We start from the raw sequence: 25954 nt of genomic DNA, 5'->3' as shown, positions 1-25954 counted from the left end.
CGCGAAGTTCATTGATTGATGTTGACGTAATTGGCGGAGCGCTTAGACTGGTGGTGGTGCGCTCGGCACTCGAGCTCCGTGGAGGCTCGAGCACGCGGCACGCTCACTTCAGTCGGTCGGCGCTTCGCCCCGCTAGTAGTCGTCGGTCGTCGCGGCCACACGCCTCCGCATCTCCACCTACACACGCACTATTGATCGCTTCATTCATAATGTTTTGAAGTATTCTCGCAAAACAAACCGGCCTTTTTGGTGCTATATTACAAAAGTAAATCAAACATGTTTTTTACGAGACACTAATAAATAAGACTATTTTTATTAGCATTTTTTCAAAATAAGTGAGACATTTGAAGAACAATTTTGAACAGTATTATTTTATACGAGTTTTTGTTGTTGGTGAAAAAAAAGTCCAACATGAAGGATAAGAAAAAAGGGTAAGTTACACCATAGACACATTAAAATAAAAATTCACATGAGTTTCACAAACTATCACACTTCAAAACATTGCGTTTTCACCTGTAATAGACCTCTAAGTAGGTAGGTATAAGTTGTGAATTTCAGAATAGGCGCTTTTAATTAACGATCCGTGAGTTTACACTTAGCTCTCCAACGCAGCTGGTCTAACAGAATAAGGTTAGACTGTTTTAATCACTTTCATTGCTATCACAATGTCGTTGCGGGCTCTTTCTTATTTAAAATGCAAATGCAATCAGCGTGTTTGCTTTGATTAATGGATAGGATTTCTATATCCTTACTCGGTTCAAACTATTTCATTATTGCAATATTAAACGGTACTAGGTAGGAATATACCTGGCCTAAGTAGGTTCCAAGGAAAATTGTTTTTAAAGGTCTTGAAGCTAAAAGACTTTTTTAACACAAGATGTATTGGTAATATTAGGTAAGGTATTGTAAATTTAAATTCATACTTATTATTCGCTTTTTCAAAACCAGACCTTCAACAGCAGACGTAGTTATTTACATGTGACATTACCCGCCAACGAATGTCAAGGGGAAGGTGGATACAACTTCGATGTTAATTATGGGTTAGAATAACAGCACTTGAGTTTCAAGAGTGCTTACATACTAGCCAGCAATTTGTTATAATGACGGATAGTAATAACGTCCACAACACATATTTATCTAAGTACAAGGTCTGTTTTTTGCATAGAGCAGCAAAAACGTTAGAAATCGCAAAGATTGCGTAAACTTTTGCTCAGTCATTCTCGATCCTCTGTTTACTGCAAAAACTTTCTTTTCGTACTAAAATGTATCGTCGCAGTTGATGATTTTTGTGTATCTGTCTGCAACCAGTTTTAGCGTTTTCAGTTGGGTGGGCTACTCCAAACAATAGCTAGTTTATTTTGTCGTTGATTCATAAACGCATCACTGATTGCAACTTGGCCTTATTGTGTCTTTATTTTTTTATTAATAGTTAGGGTCTGGTTTTCTGTATAGAAAACTACTGTATCAGAAGTATTCTCTTCTAAACGTTATAAAATAAAAATAATGTACCTAAAGTAAAATAATAGTAGGTATTGGTCCATCGTAAATTGCTGATTCATTAGATTGCATTAAACCTTTCTTATTTCTTTCTAATTAAATAGCCGTGAATAGGATGATTTATTTCCGGCTTAAGTGACTTCTAATAATCAGACGGTCAAACAGGTAGATACATTTCGTTAAAAGCCAGTCCTCATTTTTTGTGATTCGGCTTGATCCGGATTTGTGGTCAGGCTCTGCATTCGTGCATGGTCGGTTTCTCAGTAAATGTATAAGCGTGTAAGCATGATAGCTTTCTAAAGTTAAAATGTTTCTGCAAAAAACTAATAGAGGTAGGTTGTATTTTCTTCTGTTACATCCTATGATCACTTTACAATGAACAAATCTTGTTATTCCAAGTTATCTAAAAACCTCGTTGGTAGTACCTACAGTTTCGTGTCTTTTTTGTAGTGTTCAAAAAAAAGAAAGCAAAGGCGGAGCGTATTGTAAGCGACTGTCAGAATTACAGAAGGATAAATTAAGGTGGTTCGTCGCTAAGGTCTTACTGAAGTGTTCAAACCGGTTTGTTATTTTTATTTCATACTGGTCTGACATAAAGATACAATAAGTTTGGATATAACATAATATGTAATAAGCTCATCGAAGCTCATGAGCTCCCAATAATACAAGATTTTCATCTCAAGAGCATCGAGCGGAAAAATAGGGATCGTAAATGGAGGCGCCTCATTGACCTAAAATTTTATAGCTCACCTACTTTTTGTCCTCACTAAAGGTCATCTGAAAGCGGTAAAGGAAATACTTGACAGGAAAGAGCGAATTTAATGAGATTTAGGATAAAAAATAAGGCAAGTTTTTCATGCCTGAGTACAATACGATAAAGGTTCGCAAGATGGTCGATAGTTCGCGGTCAGAACTTTTCTGTTTAAAATTGTTAACGACGTTGAAAGCTATAGGCCATCAATAACAGTCTGATTAAATATTAAAACGTAAACGAAATCCGACGATCGCTGCATGCTAAGCACCATTTAAACCTCTTTGATTACCACTCTCCAAAAGTGCAACAATGCGTCTTACACGGTATGGTACTGATTATTACAACTCTACGTCTATAGCTTTATTAGGAACATTGTTAACTACAGTGAATGTAATCTGTATTAAAATCTAATTAACTATTAGCATGTTACCTAATTTGTTACAGTTGGAATGTATTGTCAAACTATACCTACTACAAGATATACCGTTGAAGGTTTTAAAACAAAGTAATTAGGTACCTATATTAGCATGAGAATTAACATCCCTAATTTGTATCCCAGTACGGTATGTTTCGCAATGATTATGAAATAGGTAGGTAGGTACCGGATTCCTCTCCGTGATGAACATCTGTAAAATCGATATGATCGAAGAATCGTAAAGATAAAAACTGTGACGAACTTTATAGCTAAGTCATGATACCACGAATGATACCATGAAAAGATATAATATGTTGCATCACTAAAATATATGTATAGGTGATATAGAAAATTACGTCATTACACAGTGACCGCGTAGTCCCCACAATGTTAAAAAAAATATAATTGATAACGGATTCGGAAAGGTACCAATTCATTGGAAAGCTTTTTTTTCACGTAGGTACCTTCTTATTAAACTTTGTTTTATGAACTGTAAAATGAGAAGACACATCTAAGTTGGGCTGTAATTTTACCTTTACCTACAAAAGAAGGGAAGAACAAAATATACTTAGTTGATTTGGGAAAGTAATAAAAGTGCTGTGGTACGGCAATTATGATCAATGGTATTTACCTATATCATATAAAAATAAAACAGCACAGAATTTTGTAATTTGGGTATGTTCTAACCGAAATTACATAGCTATTAAAAAGTGGATAATCATATACTCAGCTATCTCCCACAACAGTTCAAAGTCTGCAATGACGTCACGATACCTTTATTGTAATCGAACCCTATTACCTACGTAATCTGCTATTTATTGCCAAATCCTTTACGAGGCATTCAAATTAAACGAAACTTCAGCAATAAACAGTTGCAAGACCTAAATATTGTTTAGTGTGATGCAGTGTGGTAGCAAACTACTCATTCAAAACTTAATGAGAAAATTTTATGGCGCTGTGTGCTCACGAAAACAGCTACATATACATAGTATAGATCACGTTTTCCACTTGAATTGTTATGAAACAAATAATTCTGCTAAAATGTTCGGTATTAATAATCTCTTGAGCGGATTCTATACCGTATATTATTGATTTTCTGAGACAAATTGAGTGTCAACGACGCATGACCAAAGATTTCGTTGGCTATCCGTTCTTGTGTCTAAACTTTTGGGGGTACAATAACTATGAATAAAATTGATGAATGAAGCATGACCTACAATTTTCCTGTGACATCATATGAATGATATGTGAGTGCTTCAAACATATGATATGGCAATTCTTAAATCAAGTTTTGACAAGTGCATCATGGTTTACAATCTAATCTACTTACGTTCAAAATCATTGCAAATCATCGTGAGAACCACACCCGGAAAATGATTATCCTACGTGGAATAATAATCTTAATATGTCAAGTCAGCTTTTCATAATAAATATGCATGTAGATAAAAATGCAGTTCAGTAGATCTCAATACATAAGTCAGTATAAAACAGTTCGGTGCTTGCCCGTTTATTATGTAGGTATGAACCAGATCCAGGTACTAACTTCCGCGAAAAAGATATGGATTGAATCTCATCCTTGTATTATATGAAGACATTCAGTATTCAGCAACCGTCTCCAGTATGGTAAAATGTCAGCTCGAGCTCAGTAAGCTTGTGCAGTTCTCTAAATGTCAGGGGCATAGCACAGTAAATCGATTTCTTATACAGAAGAATAAAATATTCAGTGCTTTTCTCCGTTGCTTACCGAAAATTACCACAAGCCTATGTAGGTATAGGGTCCCCACTTCTCTGCATTTCGTATAAAAGTATTCCTCCGCATCATTGTCATCCAGGGGCCCGATTCTCCTAAGTTAATAATGTCAAAATCGAATAGAAATCGAATCGAAATATGATCGCAATAGCAGTTTTAACCATATCGGGCATTCTGCTACTAATAAAAGACCAATTGTATTCGATTGACATTTTGATTGGTGTGCGATTGGTCTGCTATTTTGGTAATTTTGGTCTATACGGTAGTTTGCTGTACAATCATTTTGCAATCGTAAATCATTTGCAGACAAAATGATTCATTATTGAAAGACAGAAAAGGATAAAAACGTTTATTTCAAAGAAAAAATAGCGGAATACCACATACGCTTCAATCGTAATCGAGCCGGGATTGGATCTCAGTCGAATCGAGTCGAACGTGAATCGTATGTCGCTTAAGTAAAATTAGGAGAATCGGGTCCCAGTATCCTGCCCAGAAGACCAGCTGCATTTCCACTTATAGGAATATGAATGATGTGATAACTAAGTTACTAATTACTTAATTTACCGTGGGTACATTCATTAAAAAATCCTATGACACCAAGACATAATGCCCAATCTTAAAAAGCCACAAGTATCAACACTTTTCATTTAGTGTTACCTAGTCAATTAAGCTCTGAAAGTGAGTAGACTAATATTTACCTACGTCGATCTTCTTTACAATATAGAGATTATAAAAACCTTCATAGTCATCATTTCGTTCATAAACGACTAAGCCATACCTGTCTCGAATAGTGATTAAAGTTTAATTCGCCAAATTATAGGTTTAAGCCATTCCTAACGACGATATGCGGAATGACAAATGATGCCAACATTACAACTTTAGGATTTGATGTAGATTAAACATAATCGCGTTGTAGATAACCATATATTATGCAACTTAGGTGCACGTATATTGATACTAATGTAGCAGTCGTACTTCAACCGACCAAAAAGGTTAAGGGTTAAAAGATAAAAGTATTTTTATTTACATTACGCCAGTCGCAACCACAACGCATTAGTACGGGCACAGGACGTCAGGACGAAGGGCCTGACTTGTGTTACTGGTTACTCTCAGTAAAATGGTCTTTACCATATTCGGTTTTGCCATACATTTCAAACAGAAATTCAGGGTCATTAGAATACAAAGGTGAGTTCACACATTGTTTACATAATTACAAAAACAGTGGCTTTGTTTTGTGTCTTTCAGTGTATTGTGAAATAGAGCGGCCGTTCAGCAGATGTACGAGAATCATTATGTTATAAATAGATATTTCCTTGATTGTTGTTTCCTAGGCAGCGAATACATTAAAGCTTTGATACTAAGTTCATAAACATCCAAGGCTCAGAACACTTGGTGTACACAGAACCATTGATTGAAATACTGTAATACTACCTATGTCAATAATATGTTTGTTATGCTTCTTGATATAGGTAATAATTATTACTAATTGCCATTCATTGGGTTAATGAGTATTTCCAGCAATAATAACTGTTTTACATAAAAGTCTGTTTGTCTGAAAACTGCTTCTTTTATATCTTAGGAGACAGATTTAACTGTTTGCACTTTGTCCACATCTATAACATGTTACATTTAAATCTGTTATCCATAATAATTAGTTTCCTTGTAATAACTATGAAAAAACTGTTAGGTAATTAAGCATAGTGCCGGCTTTAGGCACTAGGCTAGGCGTTCGCGGTAAAACATTCGAGTTGTAATCAATCTGATTCGCCACGACAGCCGAACGATTAATTTGGTTACGACCCGACAGGCTTCTGCTCAATCTATATCTATACATATAATAAATCTGTAAAAAAACTGTGTCTGTACATTGAATATATTAAAAAAATAATAATTGGGTGGGGTTTAGAAACAGTAATGGAGCACAAATCCAAAAAAAAAATTCTGTCTGTTTGTCTGTATGTCTGTATGTCTGTATGTCTGTATGTCTGTATGTCTGTTTGTTTGTACACGCTAATCTTCCGAACTACTGAACGGATTTCAATGATTTTTTCTTTGTTGTATCAGTATTAGGCCTGGTCAACATATAGGCTATAATTTATCTTCGAAACTTGAAGACCTGATGCAGAACTCCAACAGACCAATAAAACTATAAGAGATACAAATATGGTGCCGTGGCAAAAATTGTTTCATTTGATGAGCATTTTCAGCTGAGATTATAAATTTTAAGATCTGGAACACCTGATGTGGAACCCCAAGAGCCCAGCTTCTCTGTACCATATACAGGTATGCCGTTTTAGCAAAAGTTGTTCAATTTGATAAGCACTTTCTATTGACTTATACAAATTGAAGATCTAAAACACCTGATGTGGAACTCCAGGGGCCCAGCTAGACTATAGCATATAGAGGTATGACGTTTTAGCAAAAGTTGTTCAATCTGATAAGCACTCTCTGTTGACTTATAAAAATTGAAGATGTAAAACACCTAATGTGGAAACCCAGGAGCCCAGCTAGACTATAGCTTATAAAGATATGACGTTTTAGCAAAAGTGGTTCAATCTGATAAGCACTCTCTATTGACGTGTAAACATCGAAGATCTGGAACACCTGATGTGGAACTTCAAGAGCAATACTACACTTGAAATGTATAGAAATGAATGTTATGAAATAGGTATAGTGAATCAAAATAAGTAATTAGTCCGTCTTTTAGATAACCCTAAAATAATGGACACGCATTTTTCTTTTCTCTCTCTCACAAACAAATAATAACGAAGATACAACAACGCTTGAATTTCGTGTTAAGTCACTGCTTAGTACAAATTTTACATACCTAGACGTGGCGTCACGAGCCTCCACTCTCTAACTTTGTTGCGTTTTATCTTCATTATTATTTTGTATATCTCTTCCAGACCTCGGGACTACAGAGTTCCAAATTTTTGGGAGGCAAACGTGGGGTCGAAGCCAACACGCTGAAGCCCTTTTGAGACAACTTTAATGAAATGGTGACACAAAACCGACGATTATCCCTTTATACACTATAGAAATGAACCCAAGGACAATCCCCGGTGGACGTCGTTAAAAAAAAGACAATCCCCGGTTCTGTGCTAAACTATTGCTAACTATGGAGGAAAACTACTTGGGCTATTTTGATGGGATGTTAGTGGATGACAATGTATTAGGTACATGTAAAAACGGCAGGTGGAGACTCGCCACCTCACTTACTGTAACCAGTCACTGAATAGCAACAAGAGGGCAATAGGGACATGAGCGGCTGAAGGGTGAGGATACCTCGGCGGACTTTAAACGCGGATTACGCGCTCCCTGTGCTTACCATGAGGCACCTACCCTCCGAGCAGGGCCACTAATCCTGCTCTAGCGACTCCACTCTGGACGGCCAAGCCAAGCCAGAGGCGTGAGACCTACCCCCGTCATGGTTCACTCCGACCGGCCGGAGATGGGGGACAGTATACTCTCCCTGGAGAACTCAGTATATAAAGCCCCGCGGGGTCGCTACTCCCCGTCATCAGCCTCAGATGTCTTGCGGTGCCTATATCTCATTATTATTGTCGTTATTATCTCAAGAGCCTTTGTCCCAATTATGTTAGGGTCGACTTCCAGTCACGATGCAACTGAGTACCAGTGTTTTACAAGGAGCGACTGCCTATCTGACCTCCACAACCCGGTTACCCCTTGGTAAGACTTACTGGCTTCTGACTACCCATAACGACTGCCAAGAATGTTCAATGACAGTCGGAACCTACAGTTTAACATCCCCTCCAAATAACGGTCATTGGTATCCAAAATATACGTAGAAAGTACATACGAACTTAGAAAAGTTGCATTGGCAGGCACTTGCCAGACCTGGAATCAAAGACGCACGCTCATACTTGAGAGATTGGTTCTCTACCCACTAAACCACCACGAATTCCACTAAGTCACCACGACTTTGTCATCTATTTAATGTTTTTTTACGAAATAATACCTACGTGTAATATTTTTGCCACACACAACTTAAATGCGGTCTAATTAGAATCACTACTTTTATCCCTATGGTCACGTCTATTGCGACTATTCAGATCTTTGATTTTGCTGACCCCATAGTCGCTGGCATAAGGGACAGGATCCGCGTACGAAGTCGCGGGCAGAAGCTAGTTGATTAATAAAAGCTTGATAAGAAAGCATATACTCAGTAGTAAACATTTATCTAGAAAAATGCACTTCTTATGAATTGTTTGATGATATTAATGATGTTTGAACATCAAATCATTCTTATCTCATAATAGGTATTAGAAATGTATAACCTAGAAGAATAGATAGGAACCAACGCTTCAAAATTCTTGGTTAAAACCTGTACCAACCAGAACAGACACGTTATTTTTTGTTTCGTGCTCGATTATAACTTAACTTATCATAAATGACTCATTTTGTAATGTAAATTAATCAAACTGTGATATATTTATATAGCTTCAGTGGATACTGTTGCCAGGTGTTTTAATATGTACCTAGTAAATATATGATTAGGGTTGTGAAGGTAGTTTTCAAGGTACCAGGTACCAGCAGTCACTCATTTGGGCCAGCACCATAAATTAATGAAATTAGGCTTACCTCTTAGATAGCAGCATATCTATGATGTTCAGATGAACAAACGTACCTACATACATATCTAGTTCTACAAAGATATCCATGAGATGCGCCATTGTTACACAGACCTTCGATTTATTTTCTATAGAAAAAAAGAATTGCTATTGTCTGCCTGCTGCTAAGCCGGATTATCTACGAAACCTGCCTCGTATAGGCCAGGCGGACAGATTGGAGCTCTAACAATTGATCCATTGAGAAGACTTACACGGAGATTATGTAATCAAAATAATATCTACATTATACTTAAATTGTTTCAATATATTGTAACTTTAATATTGCGTAAGAAGACATACCAAATGAGCGATTTGTTTTAGTGCAGCATCGGTGATTAAACCCGCTTACCCGATAAGAAGAAGACCTTTTCGTCCGACTTTCATTGTCAAGATCGCTTTCAATTGTCATGACGGAAAACAATCGCACATTATTATAAATAAATGCGAGAGAAAACAATGTTATACAATCGCTAAAAAAACACTAGTGATATAAGTACAATTTCGTACTTTCCGACCTCACGTGACCGTACGTTGAACTCCAATATCCCTTTATTCACGCTTGGCACGTAAATTGGAGACTTGCAAAATGAAAATAAAACAATGTACGATCATAGCGCAAAATAGTTTCTGTCGTAACCTGTACTATTCAAAAGGAATTTGGTAATTTGGCACAAAACAAAATATGTACCGACATTTATTCTGGGCCGTTTCTTTGCTAAATTGGACAAGTCACCTCAAACGCTTTTTATACTCATACTAAACAAACAGTAAATACAATATTTTGGCTTTATCAAAGTTTTAGGATTTCATGACACCTAATCCTTTTACGAAACATCGTTTCCTTATAGCCTAGGTTTTATCATTTGTTTGAACTTGGTATGATACACAGACCATAGCTATAAAACACGACTATTGTTTTGCAATGAAAGAGTCAAAGAAATTAAACTTTAGTTACAATTATTGCATCATCATTACTTCTTGTTATGCAGCCTCTTTGATATCAGCCCAATCATTTAAATTGGCTTTTCCAAGTTTCAATTCCCTAACAAATTCGTCTTCTTTTTAACAGCGATGGAGCCCACGAGGCAATGCTGGGCGATGGTCAGGTGCCACAGATCGTCAGCAAAGAGACCAAGAAAGCAGACGAATATGAAGCCCTTCAGAGTTTCCTGAGGAGTATCAGTTCCACAGCGACACTACCACCTTATGTGAAAGGAGAAACTTACTCCTCCACGCGAGGCGTGTTCAACCAGGTAGATATTCTTATTTATTTATATAATCATCGGCAAGGATATTGAGCCCTGACCTTCACCTGCGCGGAAGTGATTTATTGGTTTATTGCCTTAAGTGTACAGTGCGCAAAGCGATCCCCACTCTTCCGCCGAGAGCTCATTATCCGTGCCGATAACTATGAGATGCCACTGAAGTAATTAGAGTCCTATAGTTATAACAGCCTCCACATGGGAATTTGAACATCAAACAGCGTGTGTGAGCTATATTTCAAGACCAATACAATTTAGCCATTTGAAAGAACAATGATGAGTAGGAACAGGAAGAGTAAACAAACATATTATATTACATATCGATAGCAATGTAGTATAGATTGAAGACCATGGAATATTTTCAGTGGTATTGAATTTCATCGACCTTGAATCGATCGCTACATTTGAGTAAGTAGTTCTTATTGGTGTTCTAAATTATTCACCCCTGAAACTCGTCGGGGGTCGGGTCGGGTAACTCTAGACTGTTTCTTCAAACACCATTAGCATTTTGTACTGAAAATGTACCAAATAGAACGCGAAACCGATGCCATACTTTCAAACCGTGACGTAGCTAACTAAGCGTGGGTGCGCGAATTTTATTTTTAATCAAGCATTAGCAAAACATCTTCAAATTCTTTACTATTAGTAAACAACTAGTCATTGAACATCCTTGACAGTCGTTACGGGTAGTGAGAAGCCAGTAAGTCACCAGTCTTACCAAGGGTATTGGGTTGCCCGGGTAACAGGGTTGAGGAGGTCAGATAGGCAGTCGCTCCTTGTGCTCCACTGGTGCTTAGCTGAATTCGTTTAGACTAGTAGCTGACCCCTCCAACATTGTTGGGAAAAGGCTCAGAGGATGTATTATAGTTCGGCCATTCAGAGAATGCGTTCCTGACACGTCGCGATTGAACTGACGACGTAATAACATTCATTGATTATTGATATAATAATGTTGTTTTAATGCTCCTCAATTGTTAAAACGGTAAACAACCAGCAAAAATATTTTTATCGTAACTGCAACGCCATTGCAAAGTTACGTCGTCAGTTCAATCGCGACGTGTCAGGAACGCATTCTCTGAATGGCCGAACTATAGTAAATAACTAACTAAAGAATAGAAGTATAGAGGTACTATATCGTGTCCTTTTCCTGCTCACATATAAAATCGCGTATTAAGTCAAGCTTGGCATGAATGATGTAAATTATGCAAGCCACTGGCGCTAGACGAACTTCACAGGGGTTTACCCGTTGCGGTAAATCCTCATAATTTCCTTAAGCTAGAGCTTGGTAAGCCCCAACTTAAGAATGTTATTTATGAATATGAATATACTTATTTATTTAAAACTAAGTTCTCTAAGGTAGGTACCACTGATTTTGGAAGATAGAGGATACCCATTGCCTAATCTCCTTCTTTCGTGTCGATGACATGTCTTATAGTGAGACTACACTTTGTCAGCCCAATATGCCGCCACAGTGAGAGCACGGCCGTACCTAATATAACATCCACAGGTTTTTGCAATCTTTCTTGGTCTCTAAAAGGCTATATGAGATTAAACGGCTCACGATAATATTGGACATTTAGAAGAAGGCTAATATGGATAATCTAAAGTAAACTTTACCATGCAAATTGGTACTAATTACAGGGCAAATAAAACTTTATCGTACTTTGCTATTTCTACTGCTCGTTGTTTGCCCTGAACTTTGTTACTTAATACTAGCATTGCCATAATCAGAGGCTTAACAATTTTGCGAAGTATATCGTGGCTGTATACGCCTTTCAAAAAGGTTGTAATTAATCCAATCTAGCTATAAACCAAATCCAAACTTCTTAGATTTGGACATTTGTTTAGAAATATTCACTTCCATTCTTTATCAACCGTTGCTGCCAAAACTGAATCAACTGACGCAGACTTCATAAGTATTATAATTATGTAAATAGGCTGTATACCTTAACTGGACACGAAAGTCACAATCACAACATTGCCACACAGCGTCACTACGCAAAGTCTAAATATTATCTGTTAATAACTAAAACGGTGACATTGACCTCAAAGCTGTTGATATTTGCATACGCATAATGTATGGAAAATTGCAACACGCTCGAACCAAAGTTTTGACAATGACATTCTAGTTTTATGGCGATAAAATAATGTTAATATGGACAGTAAATATTATTTCAACACATTACTGTGAAACAATGAGATGACGTATCTCCAACTGGATCAACCCGATATACATACAGTTTGACGTATATACCTACCAACGTTATACTATGTAAGTATGTCTCATCAAATAAAATAAAACTGGCCAGACACAAAATTATATCAAACAACAAAAATCCAAACCTATTTGCAAACGGTCTCCTACAAATCGTCAAAAGACTACCTCTTAAATAAATTAATAAATTAATTCCATAATGTGTCTTTAATTAATTTAGACAGCCCCCGAATAAAGAAAAGCGCTGACACAAGTCCAGAAAAAAAATAACTGTAGTTACTTACAACTGTTCTATAAATAAGCTACATAATGTACCTATATCTTTCTCTAGAGTAGGTATTCAAGAATGAAAACAAAGCATATGTTTAGTATGTAAATTGTTCCGCCAGGTTAAAACAATGAAGTGTGACATGATGAGGAAACCCGCGCTTGTAGTAATATCAAACTGTGGCCATGACTGCTACTATGCGGATAAACGATGCTGTATCAATGTGGTTGACTTTCAACGACTATGTATACTTAGCTGTGTATGTATGAGAATTGCAATTTCAAGCCTCCGTTTAATCGTTCCTCGTGTATATGTTACACGCGATCTTGTACTACAGGGTTTCCACTGGTAAAGAGTTTAAAAAATTGAGAAGTGTTTTACATGATATTACAATTACTAAACAGAGGTAGACCTAAAAGGAAATAAGACGAACTTATGGTAATTTTAACATAACTACTAGCTAAATCTGTCAAAATTTTACATTGTCTCTACCTGACTCATGGGAACACCATATGTCCCAAAGAAGCAGATGACACCTAATCAAATGTCCACGACCGTATACAATTGAGGTGATATGACAGCTCACTGCCATTCACCAAGCATTACTTAGTTAATTAAAAACTTCCTTCAAGCTGCTATCGACTTGAGCTTGACAAGGATGAGTAGTTCGCAAGCGTTTATTCCAATTAAATAAATTGCCTGTTATAGGAACTGACACTAGCTGAGCATGACAGGCCATAGCAACCTAAAACAAGTGTACAATTTCATACAGATTAATTAGATTAGATACAAAGTTGAGGGTCGAAACTGACCAGTTGAATACAGTATTTAGAATGTCATTGTCAAATTGGTTCAACCGTGTGTGTTGCAATGTTCCATTATCTTCAAACCTACTTTACATACGGGTTTTTAATGACTATTACTGTACTGTGTAGAGATCTTTTAATCTTCAAACATTTCTCGTTCTTAGCGATAAGCAAAACGTGACAAAAATCATAAAATATTTCAGCCCATTGTCCAGTATACAAACTAAACATTTATGCCTTACTACAAAAACTTTAACCACTGTTTTACACTTGTCTAAAAAAAATGTGGCTCCAAAATGAACCATATGTCAACGTCATAATTTGACATTTTTTTAGACAAGTCTTAAACTGACGTTAAAAAGTTTTTGTGGTAAGACGGTTATGCTTCAACTGTCTGAAGGTAATCAAGACTAAATAAAACTCCAGTGAGTTGATTAGTATTAATTCTTTTCTCGTCCTATTTTATCTGACTCCCACACATGACCCAAACTAGACCCACTCACCTACATTCTACTACAAACAAACATTATCACGAAACGGTTGCGTTATCTCACTTTTGAGCGTTACTTCCTGAAACAGACGACTAAACAAACTGTACCTAATAATTGTTAGATAAGGAGGTCGGTCAGCTCAGATTTAATCTCTGCCCGACCATAGATCCGACTCACCTCAAATTAAAGTCACAGTAAACAATTTATACGGATGTAATACAAGAATTAACAATTGTTATTGAAATGTTTACATACAAGTAGCGATATCATATGGCATTGTTGATAAAACATTAGATAAAACTTTTTGTAAGTAAAATTTTTAACTCTTGAATCACTTTGCATCAGTTTTACTGGTACCCAATAACCCATGTAATCTAGATGTATGTCGGTATATTACGCAATTTTCCCAATACTGACAGTCATGTAACGGAATCATAGATACAAGGAAGAACTTTATATATTTTTATGGTCGGATAGCTAAGTAAGACAGTACTTATAGAAGTAGGTACGAACAGCTGATGTCTGACTTTGTACCGTGTTATACCTATAATAGTATCATTGTCCCTATGACAAGCATATCTCAATAAAGTTAAAATATTTACCTTGCAACAACTTCAATAAATGTATACTCAGGTTATAGCTGTATTATACTTACAAATCTACAATTAAAGAAATATGATTCAGAAAGAGATAAGGAATGCGATTTTATCAAAGGAAATTTATCACCTGGACCGCTACGATGACCTCGATTCAGGCATTGATTGAATAAGATACGATATAAGTAAATGACTGATTAGCTGATAAGGTTAAAAGATAACATTTCGTTATAAAATAACGTGATGATTTGAATTTAATATAGGTATCACCACCTCATCTATACTAATATTATAAAGAGGAAATCTTTGTTTGTTTGGTTGTAATGGATAAACTCAAAAACTACTGGACCGATTTTAAATATTCTTTCACCATTAGAAAACTATATTATCTGCGAGTAACATAGGCCATATTTTATCCCTGTGCGGGCAGTAGCTCCCACGGGACGCGGGTGAAACCGCGAGAAAACGGCTAGTATTTTATTGATTGACAATATTATTATGATTCAGCCATATTTTTAGTTAAAATTAGAGATTAATGGAAGATTTTTCCTATTATGACAAGAAACATATAAAATAACGTTCAGCATTAAGTTCTTTATCGAACGCGAAAACAGTAAAAATAACGTTTTCTCGAACATTACGACTTAAACAACCGGCCGATAAAACCGGCAATATCCGTCTGAAACATTTCTATATTCGATATATTTTCTTATTTAGAGATTACTTCTAAAATACAGCAGACACATTGCTAGAGGCATGGTTTTTAATACTTCAGTATTCGCGCTTTATATTAGGTCGACCTGTTATATATAAGGTTACCTACTAATTAAAAAAAACTTCCCAGGCGATCCTTGGCTTGACGCTACGATTAGCGTCATGAAAATTGGCAGCTGTATGTAATTCTGATAACAATACAATGATTTGGTACTGTCACACTGATTTGGTGAAAGAACCGGAAAATATGAACTTAAACGTCATAATGGAAGATTGTAATTGGACTCGTTAGAACAGTAATGAACTTTGACAATTTTACGTGCATTTAAAAAGTTTTTACTGAGATTGAGAGATCATTGATTTTTACTATGAATTTTCTTTCAGTGCCTAATAACATGCGCCGTCCTTATTCTGGCGGCGGGAGCTGGTCACCCTATTGGTTTCTCGGCCGTCGCCCTGCCGCAGCTCAGGATCGAGAACAGCACCATGAGGATAGATGAAGAAATGGGATCTTGGATCGGTGAGTCCCATAGCTTTATATGAACCTTTAAGGGTCAATTCCCACTGAAAGAGCAGCGGCCGGCAGCGGCCGTAAGAGCACGGAAAATGTAAGAGCGCGGCGCGGTGCGGCGCCGCGCGGCCCGCCGCGCTCGCGCTCAATCCCTTGCAATTACGGCCGCTGCCGGCCGCTGCCGGCCGCTGCTCTTTCAGTGGGAATTGACCCTAAGAATAACCTAAACAACCGTTTAGATACATACAAAGAACATATAAAAAAAAAACAAAACATAAAAATTTTTGACTACAATTTTAAATGTGAGCGAAAATCAGTTTATAGTCAGATAGCTACGCATGACGTGCTTACAAAAACCCTCAGGATATAGGTAGCAGATATAAGTAGACAAAAATTGTTCCATGCGATCATCAAACCGACCGAAATGACCGAAATTAGTCGTATAAGTAAGCAATGTTAGAAGTTAGCCTAATTAATAACATGACTACCGCAAGTCCCGAGTAGGTACCTATGTATCTACCTACTGTAAGTTCGTTATTATACGTAAATGCAATAAACCTACATTATTAATTTATGAATTATTTATCTCTTTAGAAAACTTGAAAAAATAAGACTATTACATGCTCTTGCGCAACATTGTGCAATCAGAAGCTTCCAACGAAATTATTGTTACCTATGTAAAATAATAATAAGCTGTTACATCGGTTGGTAATTCAATAACCATTGATAACTTTTAAAGTACCTACTTGTACTTGTTGCAGCCTAAGCACAGCTTGTTTTCTGTCAGCCATGTACCTACCTATGAATGTCCAATCAGGCAGATGAGGAAGTCTATATAAGAACTAGGTAAACAAAACTACTTAATTCCCCTGGCTGGAGGCCTTAAATTCTAGGCATCCACAGGGAAAAGTCCGGTTAAGCAGTGCACGGTCTCCTAGGCTGAACTGCAAAATGCCATAACAAAAAAAAAACTACTTAACTTAAGGTTCTGTCTCTTCCATGATTCACCCACTCGATACGGTAACCTACATTTTCCGGAAAACCTTACTGGAAAAGTCTGGAAAAGTGGAGGTTTCTATCTAACTACTGGTTATCTTTAGGCACCATAGTGGTGAAAAACAAAATCATAGAACAGGATATGAGTTTATGAACTGTGAATTTACTCGTTGCTAACCTACAGATCAACTTAATAAAATATAAAAAAGAAGAGAACCAAAGAAGCAAAAAGTTAATCAGTGTCCACAAAAAGAACGCCAAGACTTCTCACGTGTCATTGTCGACAGATTTTTTGCAAAATGATGATGTTACCTTAGTTACAAATGAATTTACATTACACAGTCGCGTGCAACAAACGCGTCTGGCACGTGCTTGACTGTAAACAGTGTCGGAAGCCGTTACGTGACACCCTCGCTCCGCACGTACCAAAGTCCGGACACATTATAAGTTGTGACGTAACGCATTCAAATTGGGGTCCAAAGTTCTGAAGAGAAAATATTTTAACGTAGAGCTCTAGATGCTTATATGATTAAGGCGAATGCTTTGACATTAGGCGAAACATCAATTTCCCGCTACCATTTGAAGCATTTCACCTTAGCATGAAATGAATGAATGATTAATGAAACGTGTATTTTCAATTTTCACTATTCCTGCGTAACTGTAACCGTTATGAATTGAGAAGCTTTGTATTTCTAGAACATTTTTTTTTAATTTACGAAATAAATATTGAAACAAATGGTACTATTTAAATTGGCTTAGACAGCAAAAAATTACGTTCATTAGTAACAATTGACCTTATAATTATTTATGAAGCAGAAAAAACGTATCCGCAATTAGAACTATTAATAACTTATTGCTCATTCTTCTTATATTCATCGCATAACACTTTTGTTTGAATAAAAAAATATGATACTCAATAAGAGCTTTGGTTTATTTCCCTTTATAAATCTTTCAATCCTTACAGTTTCGAAGTGTAGGTATTGCAAAACCTCTTTAAAACAAAGGTTATAGCAGATCTAGGTCCCTACGCAAGAATACTGCGATATAAGAACAGACCCAAATAAAGAAACTGCCTTTATTAAAAAAAAAGTAGGTTGTCTGACGCCTTAAGCCTGAAATGTCAAGGTTTAGCGCCTAATTCTGGCCACAAATACATTGTAATCAGTCCTTTTATTGTCAAACTCTAACGCATCCACAATTAACGATGACTTACGAATAATAATGTCTAATGCAGAGTCATGAAGTCAGCAGTTGGAAAAATGAAATAAAGTTTTTATTTCTTTTATATACTCAATTTACACAATGTTTTTTTTTATGATGCGGTTTGTCATGCACGTTTGTCATAACAATCTTAAACATCGTCTAGCTCTTTCCTATGCAGTGAACAATGTAGCTTCCTTTTATTTATCTGACATCAAGCGACTTTGTAGCTTCAATAAATCTATTGATAAAAACAAATGTACGTGATTTATGTATGTTTCTACCTATCACATGATTATTATACTTAGTAATTGAATCAACACTTTTTAGGAAACTTTTACAAAGAAATGTGTACCACAAACGATGAATGATAAACTCCATTGTTGTATTAGCAAACATCACTGATTCATGAAAGTGACTGAATCAGAATGTTGTATCAACTTACGTTTAGAGTTTGTCCTCCTAATTATGACGCAGATCCATATAAGTAAAGTAAAGAAAAGTTCTCATTACAATATTTAAGAATGGGAAACTACTTAGGTACTTGTAGGAACTCCTATTTAGTTCGGGTTAGCAGCGCTGAGAGAGTGCCAGACTGACTAAAAACCGTCGTGTTCCGTCGTAGACTTTTCATGTACCAGGGCCGCGGTAACTCTTTCGAACAATCCCGCAGCCCCGGTAGAGGTACTTAGAACTTAGCTATAGAGTATAGTACGATTAGTACATTACATATATTATGTCGATGAGTACAATTTGTAGTTCCCTATGGCTAGGATAGGAAAACACCACTTTTTTCGTCGCACTTTATCGTATCACGTGGAGTGAAATGCATCGCATAGCCACAGGTCATGTCATTCATATATCATTCACGTCATTAAAATCTTAACCCTGAACCCCTCACGACTATTAGCAGACAGCTGCCGATATAGAAACCGGTGGAAACTACTTTTCATCACCTATGTAACTTATTATCTGGAAAACTTGTACGCAGAAATGACTTTCATGAAAACATTAGGGACTGAAAAATGAATGCTCGATCTTTTAGTAACTTTGGATCTACTTACTTCAAATAAAGCCACACTGGAGCGACTAAGTTATTTACTTACTTACATATATGTATTTAATATAACACATTCCTTGTTGTGACAAGATCATTCTCTAATTACACACACGCTGGCTGTAATTTTAGTCCCCAGAACATTGCAATCCGTCAAAATGGCCCCGACAAGGATTGCATTACCTACAATTCATAACCAGTTTTCTGAATATTAGATAAGGACATATATCTGTAATCATTCTCAAGGATTGCGAGACTAAATAAATGAGCCCAAAATCTAAACAAGTTCAGAAATTGTTGTTTTTTCGATCTGAATTTCGTAATTGCATCGGGACCACTACCACTTCCATTTGCTATTTCTCTCCGTAACGATAAAGGTAATAAAATTACAATATTAAAACGTCAATCAATCACCATTACAATAGAAACGTATAAAATTGTATGTCCACATTTGGTATGGTCTGCATGTTTTCTTTGCAAACAGTTGCAAGCATCATTGATAAGCTACGCTGCCAATTACAATGGTTTCGTGCACAATCCGTACACGAAAAAGCAAACATTCAACCACGTTTGTTGATAAACGATGTCAACATAACCTGTATTTGGGTTTAAGAGTTCAAGACAAATTAGTGACAATCAAATGAAGAGTGAAATAGTACAGCAATTTCAAAGAAAAAAATGTTGACAAAGTTCCTTATCATGCTGTTCATAACTACTTAAATCAGTAGTATGTGCCAACATGTATTACTAACTTATTACAGAAGCAAATGCAAAGCAGATTACATTTATATAGAGACATGCAGATTACTGCATCATCATGGACTGATCACAGGTTTGTAGCGTGATCAAATTGTGATCATCATGATGTTATTGACCCGTGGCCAGTGTTATGATGACACACATAGGTATTTCTATTATGAAAGTAGTGTTTGGACTCGAGAAACACTTACTAATTAAGTTTTAATATAATTTAGCACATAGGTAAACGTACTTACATAATGCAGTCCAAAGTCGAGTATTAAAGTTCGCGCATTACTAAGCATTTTTGCGAGATCAAATCAAAGTCCAAGCCTAAGTAGATATCGATATTTTGATAGGTAATAGGTCCCGAATAGCAACTAAGAATTATCTTAAAAACTAAAGAATTGGATGAAAAATAAACACACCCTTACCGTGCATACAATGTATTCCATTCCACCGTTCCCCTATATCCAACATGATTTACATATTTATAACGACAAACCTCTTTTGTCCTCGCAGCAAGCATTCATTCGGCGGCGACGCCACTGGGATCGATGTTATCTGGTCCGATCATGGAGGCTATCGGGCGAAAGCGGACCCTGCAAGCATGCACCCTGCCTCTCATTGTCGGCTGGATCATAATAGGCACGGCCTCTCATCACGCCTTGCTTCTCCTCGGTCGGATCGTGTGCGGATTCGCCGTTGGCATCATGGCAGCACCTTCGCAGGTAACTCAAACGCTGTGATTTCATAAGTTTGTAGACTTAGACTCACGTTTGTTCAATTGCACAAGACCTACCTACTTACATTAATGAGATCTCGAGATACCCAGCCAATGATCGCCTAAGTACTTTAAAATTGCTGCTACTCGTGCGATGCGCTTTCACCTGCAGGTACAAAATCTCGAAAATTGCAGCATCGACAATAATAACCTTTTTTTTACAGGTTTACTTAGGGGAAATTTCAGAGCCAAGACTGAGAGGGTTATTAATAGGCACGCCTTTCGTTGCGTATTCTCTTGGCGTGTTGTATGTCTACGCGCTAGGAGGGGCTCTGCCATGGCGGTCGGTGGCTCATCTATCCACTGTGCTGCCAGCCCTGGCCTTCATAGCTTTGTGCCTGTCACCTGAGAGCCCCACGTGGCTGGCACGACGGGGACGCTTCCACGACGCTATGGCTGCAATGTCACGCCTGCGCGGGGATCCAGACACTGTAAGTATCTTGTAACGTAAATGAGGATACCTATTACTGAAACTGTCGCGAGCAAAAGACGCCCAAACGACAAATCAGTCAAATCACATCATTAAAGAATCCAAAAACTTCATTGTAAAGTTTCAAAAATATTTCTGAACCCCAGTTTACTTAGTCGAGAACCTATTTATTCAATTCCACCCGATTGGTTTTATGAAAAGGTCACAGAGTGCGATTGATTATATTATGTGAAAGGTCACAAAAGTATGACCCTGAAGTCAATAAGTACATAATGTTATTTCGATAAGATAAAGTTCGTGTGTAGTCTGACAGTCTGCAAGTCATTGCTTACCTACATGGCATTTAGTCAATCACCTTATCCAAAACATGTTACATCTATTTATAGATCCGTAATGTACCTAAGTTTGTGGTGTTAATAAAACTCCGAAACGTATAGGTAATTATTAGACATGATAAATCTGGCCCTCCCTTATAATAATTGCTGTGTTCCTCCATCCTATTCTCAGAACAAGCAGATTATCTTCTTATATAGGTACAATGAACATATATGTTTTTTTACTAAGTCATAAGTTATCTACTATACCACCGCACACGGTAAGTACCGTCCTTTTTATTTGACACCCACCTTACGGTTTGTATCTAGTGGGGCCATTGGCCAAAGTCCGAACTCCATAACGGTGTGTTTTTTGTTGATGTGAGTAGATTTGCCAGCCAGTTAACATTTTATATGGCTAGCATAGTATATTGCAAAGCACCTCTTGAATTTAGATTTTTAATAACACCTACCTACTTTCAAGTAGAGATGCATCTCTATGTACGACCGTGAGGTCGTAGCTTTTTAATATTCACAAGAAATTTTGCTCTTTTATCCAAAAAGTGCCTAATAGAAACAATACCTTTTAAGGTAAGTAATCCCGATCCGGTTTCTTTCCTCATAAGAATAGAGTGCGACGAAGATCTGATTTAAAATGGCGTTATTAAAGTAGATCCAAATGCTGAATTATAATTTCAAATGTCAGGTAGAACAATGCACATATGCTTACAGCTGATAACATACGTTTTTCGTTGAACTGAAGCGATTAGAAGCTTTAGTGGTAATCCTAATTTAAACTTTCACGCTTAAACCAGGCAGGTATCTACTTGATGAATTTGATGAAACTAGGCAGTAATAGTTAAAGCTTGAACGTAATAAAAAAAGTTTAGGTATAGGCTAGGTACTACTTAAATATGGGTGCAAGAAGTAAGAATTTCCTTCGGGAAGCGGATGAAACCGCCGGCGGAAATATGTTTCAGCGAAAAATGTAACAACCAATCTATTTTTCCTAGCTTTCACAAGTATCTTATACCTTACTACGTGTTATGCAAGGGATAGGAGATACGTGATTGTCACTTTCACGCCTCTAACTAAACGTAATTTTTCTAATTTCGCTAACTAGATATATACAAGAAAATCCAATATTAAATATGCTTTCTACCTATCTTTATACTATTTTTATCTACATGCAAAATTGTACTTAGCAACACATATCTCTACATTAGCTGTCTACAATGTTCAGTAATGTAGGTCTCAAGTCTCTGAGTTCTCGAACAGTCGAGTCGTCAAGCAAACTCGTTTAAATTAATGACCGCCACTGTTTTGAAGCATGCTATACACAAGTTTGTTTATATCACGCTATATTGTTTGTACATCGAAAGCCTCGGACGCACATGTGATTGCTGTAAAATGGCCTCTTAATGAGCTCAACGAGGAAGGAGGCACACGACAATTGATATGTCATTTTCTCGAACATGTGCCGAGTTGCCGACACAAACAAATTCAGGCAATAAATAAACGTGCAGTGGAAGCCTGGCTGGTAAAAATCCGTTAATTATAGCTATTGTGTTTCTTATTTAAAATTGCGGGGTCAGATAAACACATTATATGATTTCCTCCAATCATTAGGTAGTAATCAAGGGGTATCTTCTACCTACTTCAATAGATAGTTGTTGAAAGATGGTCCTTCAACTTAAAACCTGAAAACATGTGAAAACCTACAAAAGTTTAGTTAAGTAGAATTTCTTGTGAATATTAATAAAATATTCGGGTCTTTTAAGATACAGAACCGTCGATACTAATTAACTTGACCAATATCAATTATTTGTAAAAGAAATTATCATTATGAGCATGATGGATAACGTTACGGCCATGTGTTACCGTACTTATTACAATACTCGCCTTGCTTATGCAAAGAGAAAGTTCTGCGTCATATCAATAGGACCAGTCTTCTTAATAAACAATCCATTTGATTTAGTATCAAGTCCTTGTCTCATAAAAAATAATTAATATTGATGCTGTCTTCATTAAAGCAGATTCCTATGCAATAATTTTGACGATCCTAATTATCATACATAAGTATATAATCCTTCACAACTTCGGTACTAAATTCTTCTGTTTATACGTAGGCCCAACGTGAACTCCACGAGTTGATATCAGCCCGGGAGAAGGAAAAGGCTCGCGGTGAAGAGAAGATAAACTTCCTAGAGACTGTTAGACGGGCGCCGGTGCTGAAGCCACTGCTCCTGATCAACGCCTTCAACATACTGCAGATATTGTCCGGCAGTTACGTTGTTATCTTCTACGCTGTGGACATCGTTAAAGACTCCGGTGGCGCACTTCAACCCACTGTGAGTACCTACAACACAGCAGCGCTTCATTACCTAGACAGACTAAACTGTTTTATTTATAACTACATAAAACGAACATTCTAATTTTATAACGGTTCTATTTTGAAACAAACTTACCTAAGCATAGGTACATACTAGATTTCAAGCATGTTGCCAGTCATTTAGAGCTTTGTAAGTTTATATGAATGTAACTTTGTGCAGATGGCAGCTAACGCGAGTGCACTGGTGCGACTGGCAGTGACGGTGATAGCGTGCATCCTCCTGCTCCGCATCACGCGGCGCGCGCTGGTGCTGGTGTCGGGCATCGGCACGGCGGTGTGCACACTGGCGCTCGCCGCGCTGCTCTCGCAGGGCCCCGGCTCCGGCGTCACGCCCCCCGCACTCATCCTCGGCTACGTCGCCTTCAACACCCTCGGCTTCTTCCTCCTACCTGGACTCATGATCGGAGAACTCCTACCCACCAAAGTTCGAGGACTATGCGGCGGCTACATATTCTGCCTCTTCAACTCTGTCCTCTTCGGATTCACTAAGCTATACCCAGTCATGAAAAACAGTATAGGCATCGCCGGAGTGTTCGGACTATTTGGTGCCTCATCCCTTCTCGCTACCGTAGTTCTATTCCTTCTTCTGCCAGAGACGAAAGGCAAGTCTCTTCTACAAATAGAACAGTATTACCAAAAACCTAATATTTTGTGGATCTCGCGTAAGAAAATGACGACAGAAAGCCAAAGGGTCTGAAGGTACTTATTTAAAGGTGTTGTACTTAATAAGCGAGCGTGTGAGTTGTGACTGCTTGCATGATATGTGAGTACTCCTTTAGTAGTGATGTACCTTGTAGATAAAATGACAAAATCTCAACCGATACCTCAATCAAAATATAAGGATATTTATACCCGATTACCGGAAAAGGGTAACTGCTATCGCACTAACTCGATGAAGCTGTTATATATTCTGTGATAAAAGACTAATATCCGTAGCATTCGATAAAAGTAATCAGATGCCTTCATTATTGAACAATAAATAGGTATTGAAGCTCCATGAGCCATAAATAAATAATTTGCTATTTAATTCAATCGATTAGGTAGAGTAAGAAAGAAGATTTAAATGTAAATGTATATTTTATCAATACAAAGCTGTTATATACTACTGTTACAAGTAGAGGAATGTGATTTTACGTATCCGAAAAATGAGCTAACTTATTTTAAACACAAATAAAATACATTGAAATTAAATCACTAGTTATAAGTAAATTCACTTATGCGGTTATTCCGTTATCAAGACCATGCCTTTTGTAATGTTTCTAATACGATGTAAAACCAAAAATAACTGCGGTATTAAATACCATTGTAATATAGCAATGAGAGATTTTTATCTGTGATTTATGTAAATGTCCGCTTAAGAGATGTATTTGCAGGCGATTAATTAGGTATAGAAATATAATATTTATGTACTTATCGATGTTTATCAAGGTATTTAATATTTATCATGTTTCTATGAACAATCCATAACTGAAAACTAAACCATGTCCTGAAAACGTATAGGTATAAAAGCAACTTTGTAACTCGTTTACAAGAGATAATGAAATCTTAGGTACATAAAAATAAAAATATTGTACATTATAATGAGCCTATTTGAATATGAAGGCTTTTATTCTCGAATACAACAATATATTACTATTATTTATTTTCACACGCTGCCAACTGACTGGTTAGACGTGGGTAAGACCAAGAGCATGAAGTTTATTTTTGTAGATCGACATAATTATGTCCAACTAAACATCATGTATTGAAAAAATAAACATCATGTTATTTAACTACCAAGGCCTTGTTTTATTTTTGCCTAGCTGTTATTTAACATTGTGTAATTTATAGCAGATTTAAGGGTGAGTTGCACCATTTAACTATAAAGATATCCAAACCATAACCAGCCGTATACTTGCCGCCCATTGGTCAAATCGGCGGATTTGACAACTGAAAATGGTTCAGTTATCGTCATAGTTAAAAGGTAACACCTCCCTAAATGTTATGAAACTACCTAAGTACTGCTGACCTTTGTGATTTAAGTTTCTATTTTGAAACTATGTTTTTCATTATTTTGTGATTAACTTAGCGAAATAACGTGATAGAATCTAACCATCTATGTTGTTATACTCTATCCACGGAAGCAAGAGCTAA

At 36.9% G+C, this 25954-nt stretch overlaps 1 protein-coding gene across 2 annotated transcripts; it reads left to right on the top strand.

The window, feature by feature from the left end:
• Nucleotides 1-55: 55 nt before the first annotated feature.
• Nucleotides 56-25600, top strand: LOC124637453 (facilitated trehalose transporter Tret1). Of its 2 annotated transcripts, none has more exons than XM_047173952.1 (7): nucleotides 56-431; nucleotides 10117-10300; nucleotides 15784-15919; nucleotides 20424-20632; nucleotides 20850-21116; nucleotides 23559-23780; nucleotides 23982-25600. In XM_047173952.1, the coding sequence occupies exons 1-7, from the start codon at nucleotides 412-414 to the stop codon at nucleotides 24516-24518; spliced, it is 1575 nt and encodes a 524-aa protein (XP_047029908.1). In that variant the 5' UTR covers nucleotides 56-411; the 3' UTR covers nucleotides 24519-25600. The 2 variants fall into 2 exon arrangements, with proteins under 2 accessions (XP_047029908.1, XP_047029907.1); XM_047173951.1 differs by lacking the exon at nucleotides 56-431 and adding an exon at nucleotides 5499-5601.
• Nucleotides 25601-25954: the final 354 nt, after the last annotated feature.

The sequence above is a fragment of the Helicoverpa zea genome, chromosome 16 (assembly GCF_022581195.2).
Source record: "Helicoverpa zea isolate HzStark_Cry1AcR chromosome 16, ilHelZeax1.1, whole genome shotgun sequence".
Taxonomy (NCBI): Eukaryota; Metazoa; Arthropoda; class Insecta; order Lepidoptera; family Noctuidae; genus Helicoverpa; species Helicoverpa zea.
The sequence above is the reverse complement of the archived record's forward strand: the minus strand, read 5'-3'. Positions and strand labels throughout refer to the sequence as shown.

What these genes read in the sequence shown, in the direction of transcription:
- LOC124637453 (XM_047173951.1), top strand. Translation starts at nt 5,534, where the DNA reads ATGGTCTTTACCATATTCGGTTTTGCCATACATTTCAAACAGAAATTC. An exon ending in AGGGTCATTAGAATACAAAG is followed by an intron (nt 5,602 to 10,116) that starts GTGAGTTCACAC and finishes TCTTTTTAACAG; the next exon opens with CGATGGAGCCCACGAGGCAA. An exon ending in TGCGCGGGGATCCAGACACT is followed by an intron (nt 21,117 to 23,558) that starts GTAAGTATCTTG and finishes GTTTATACGTAG; the next exon opens with GCCCAACGTGAACTCCACGA.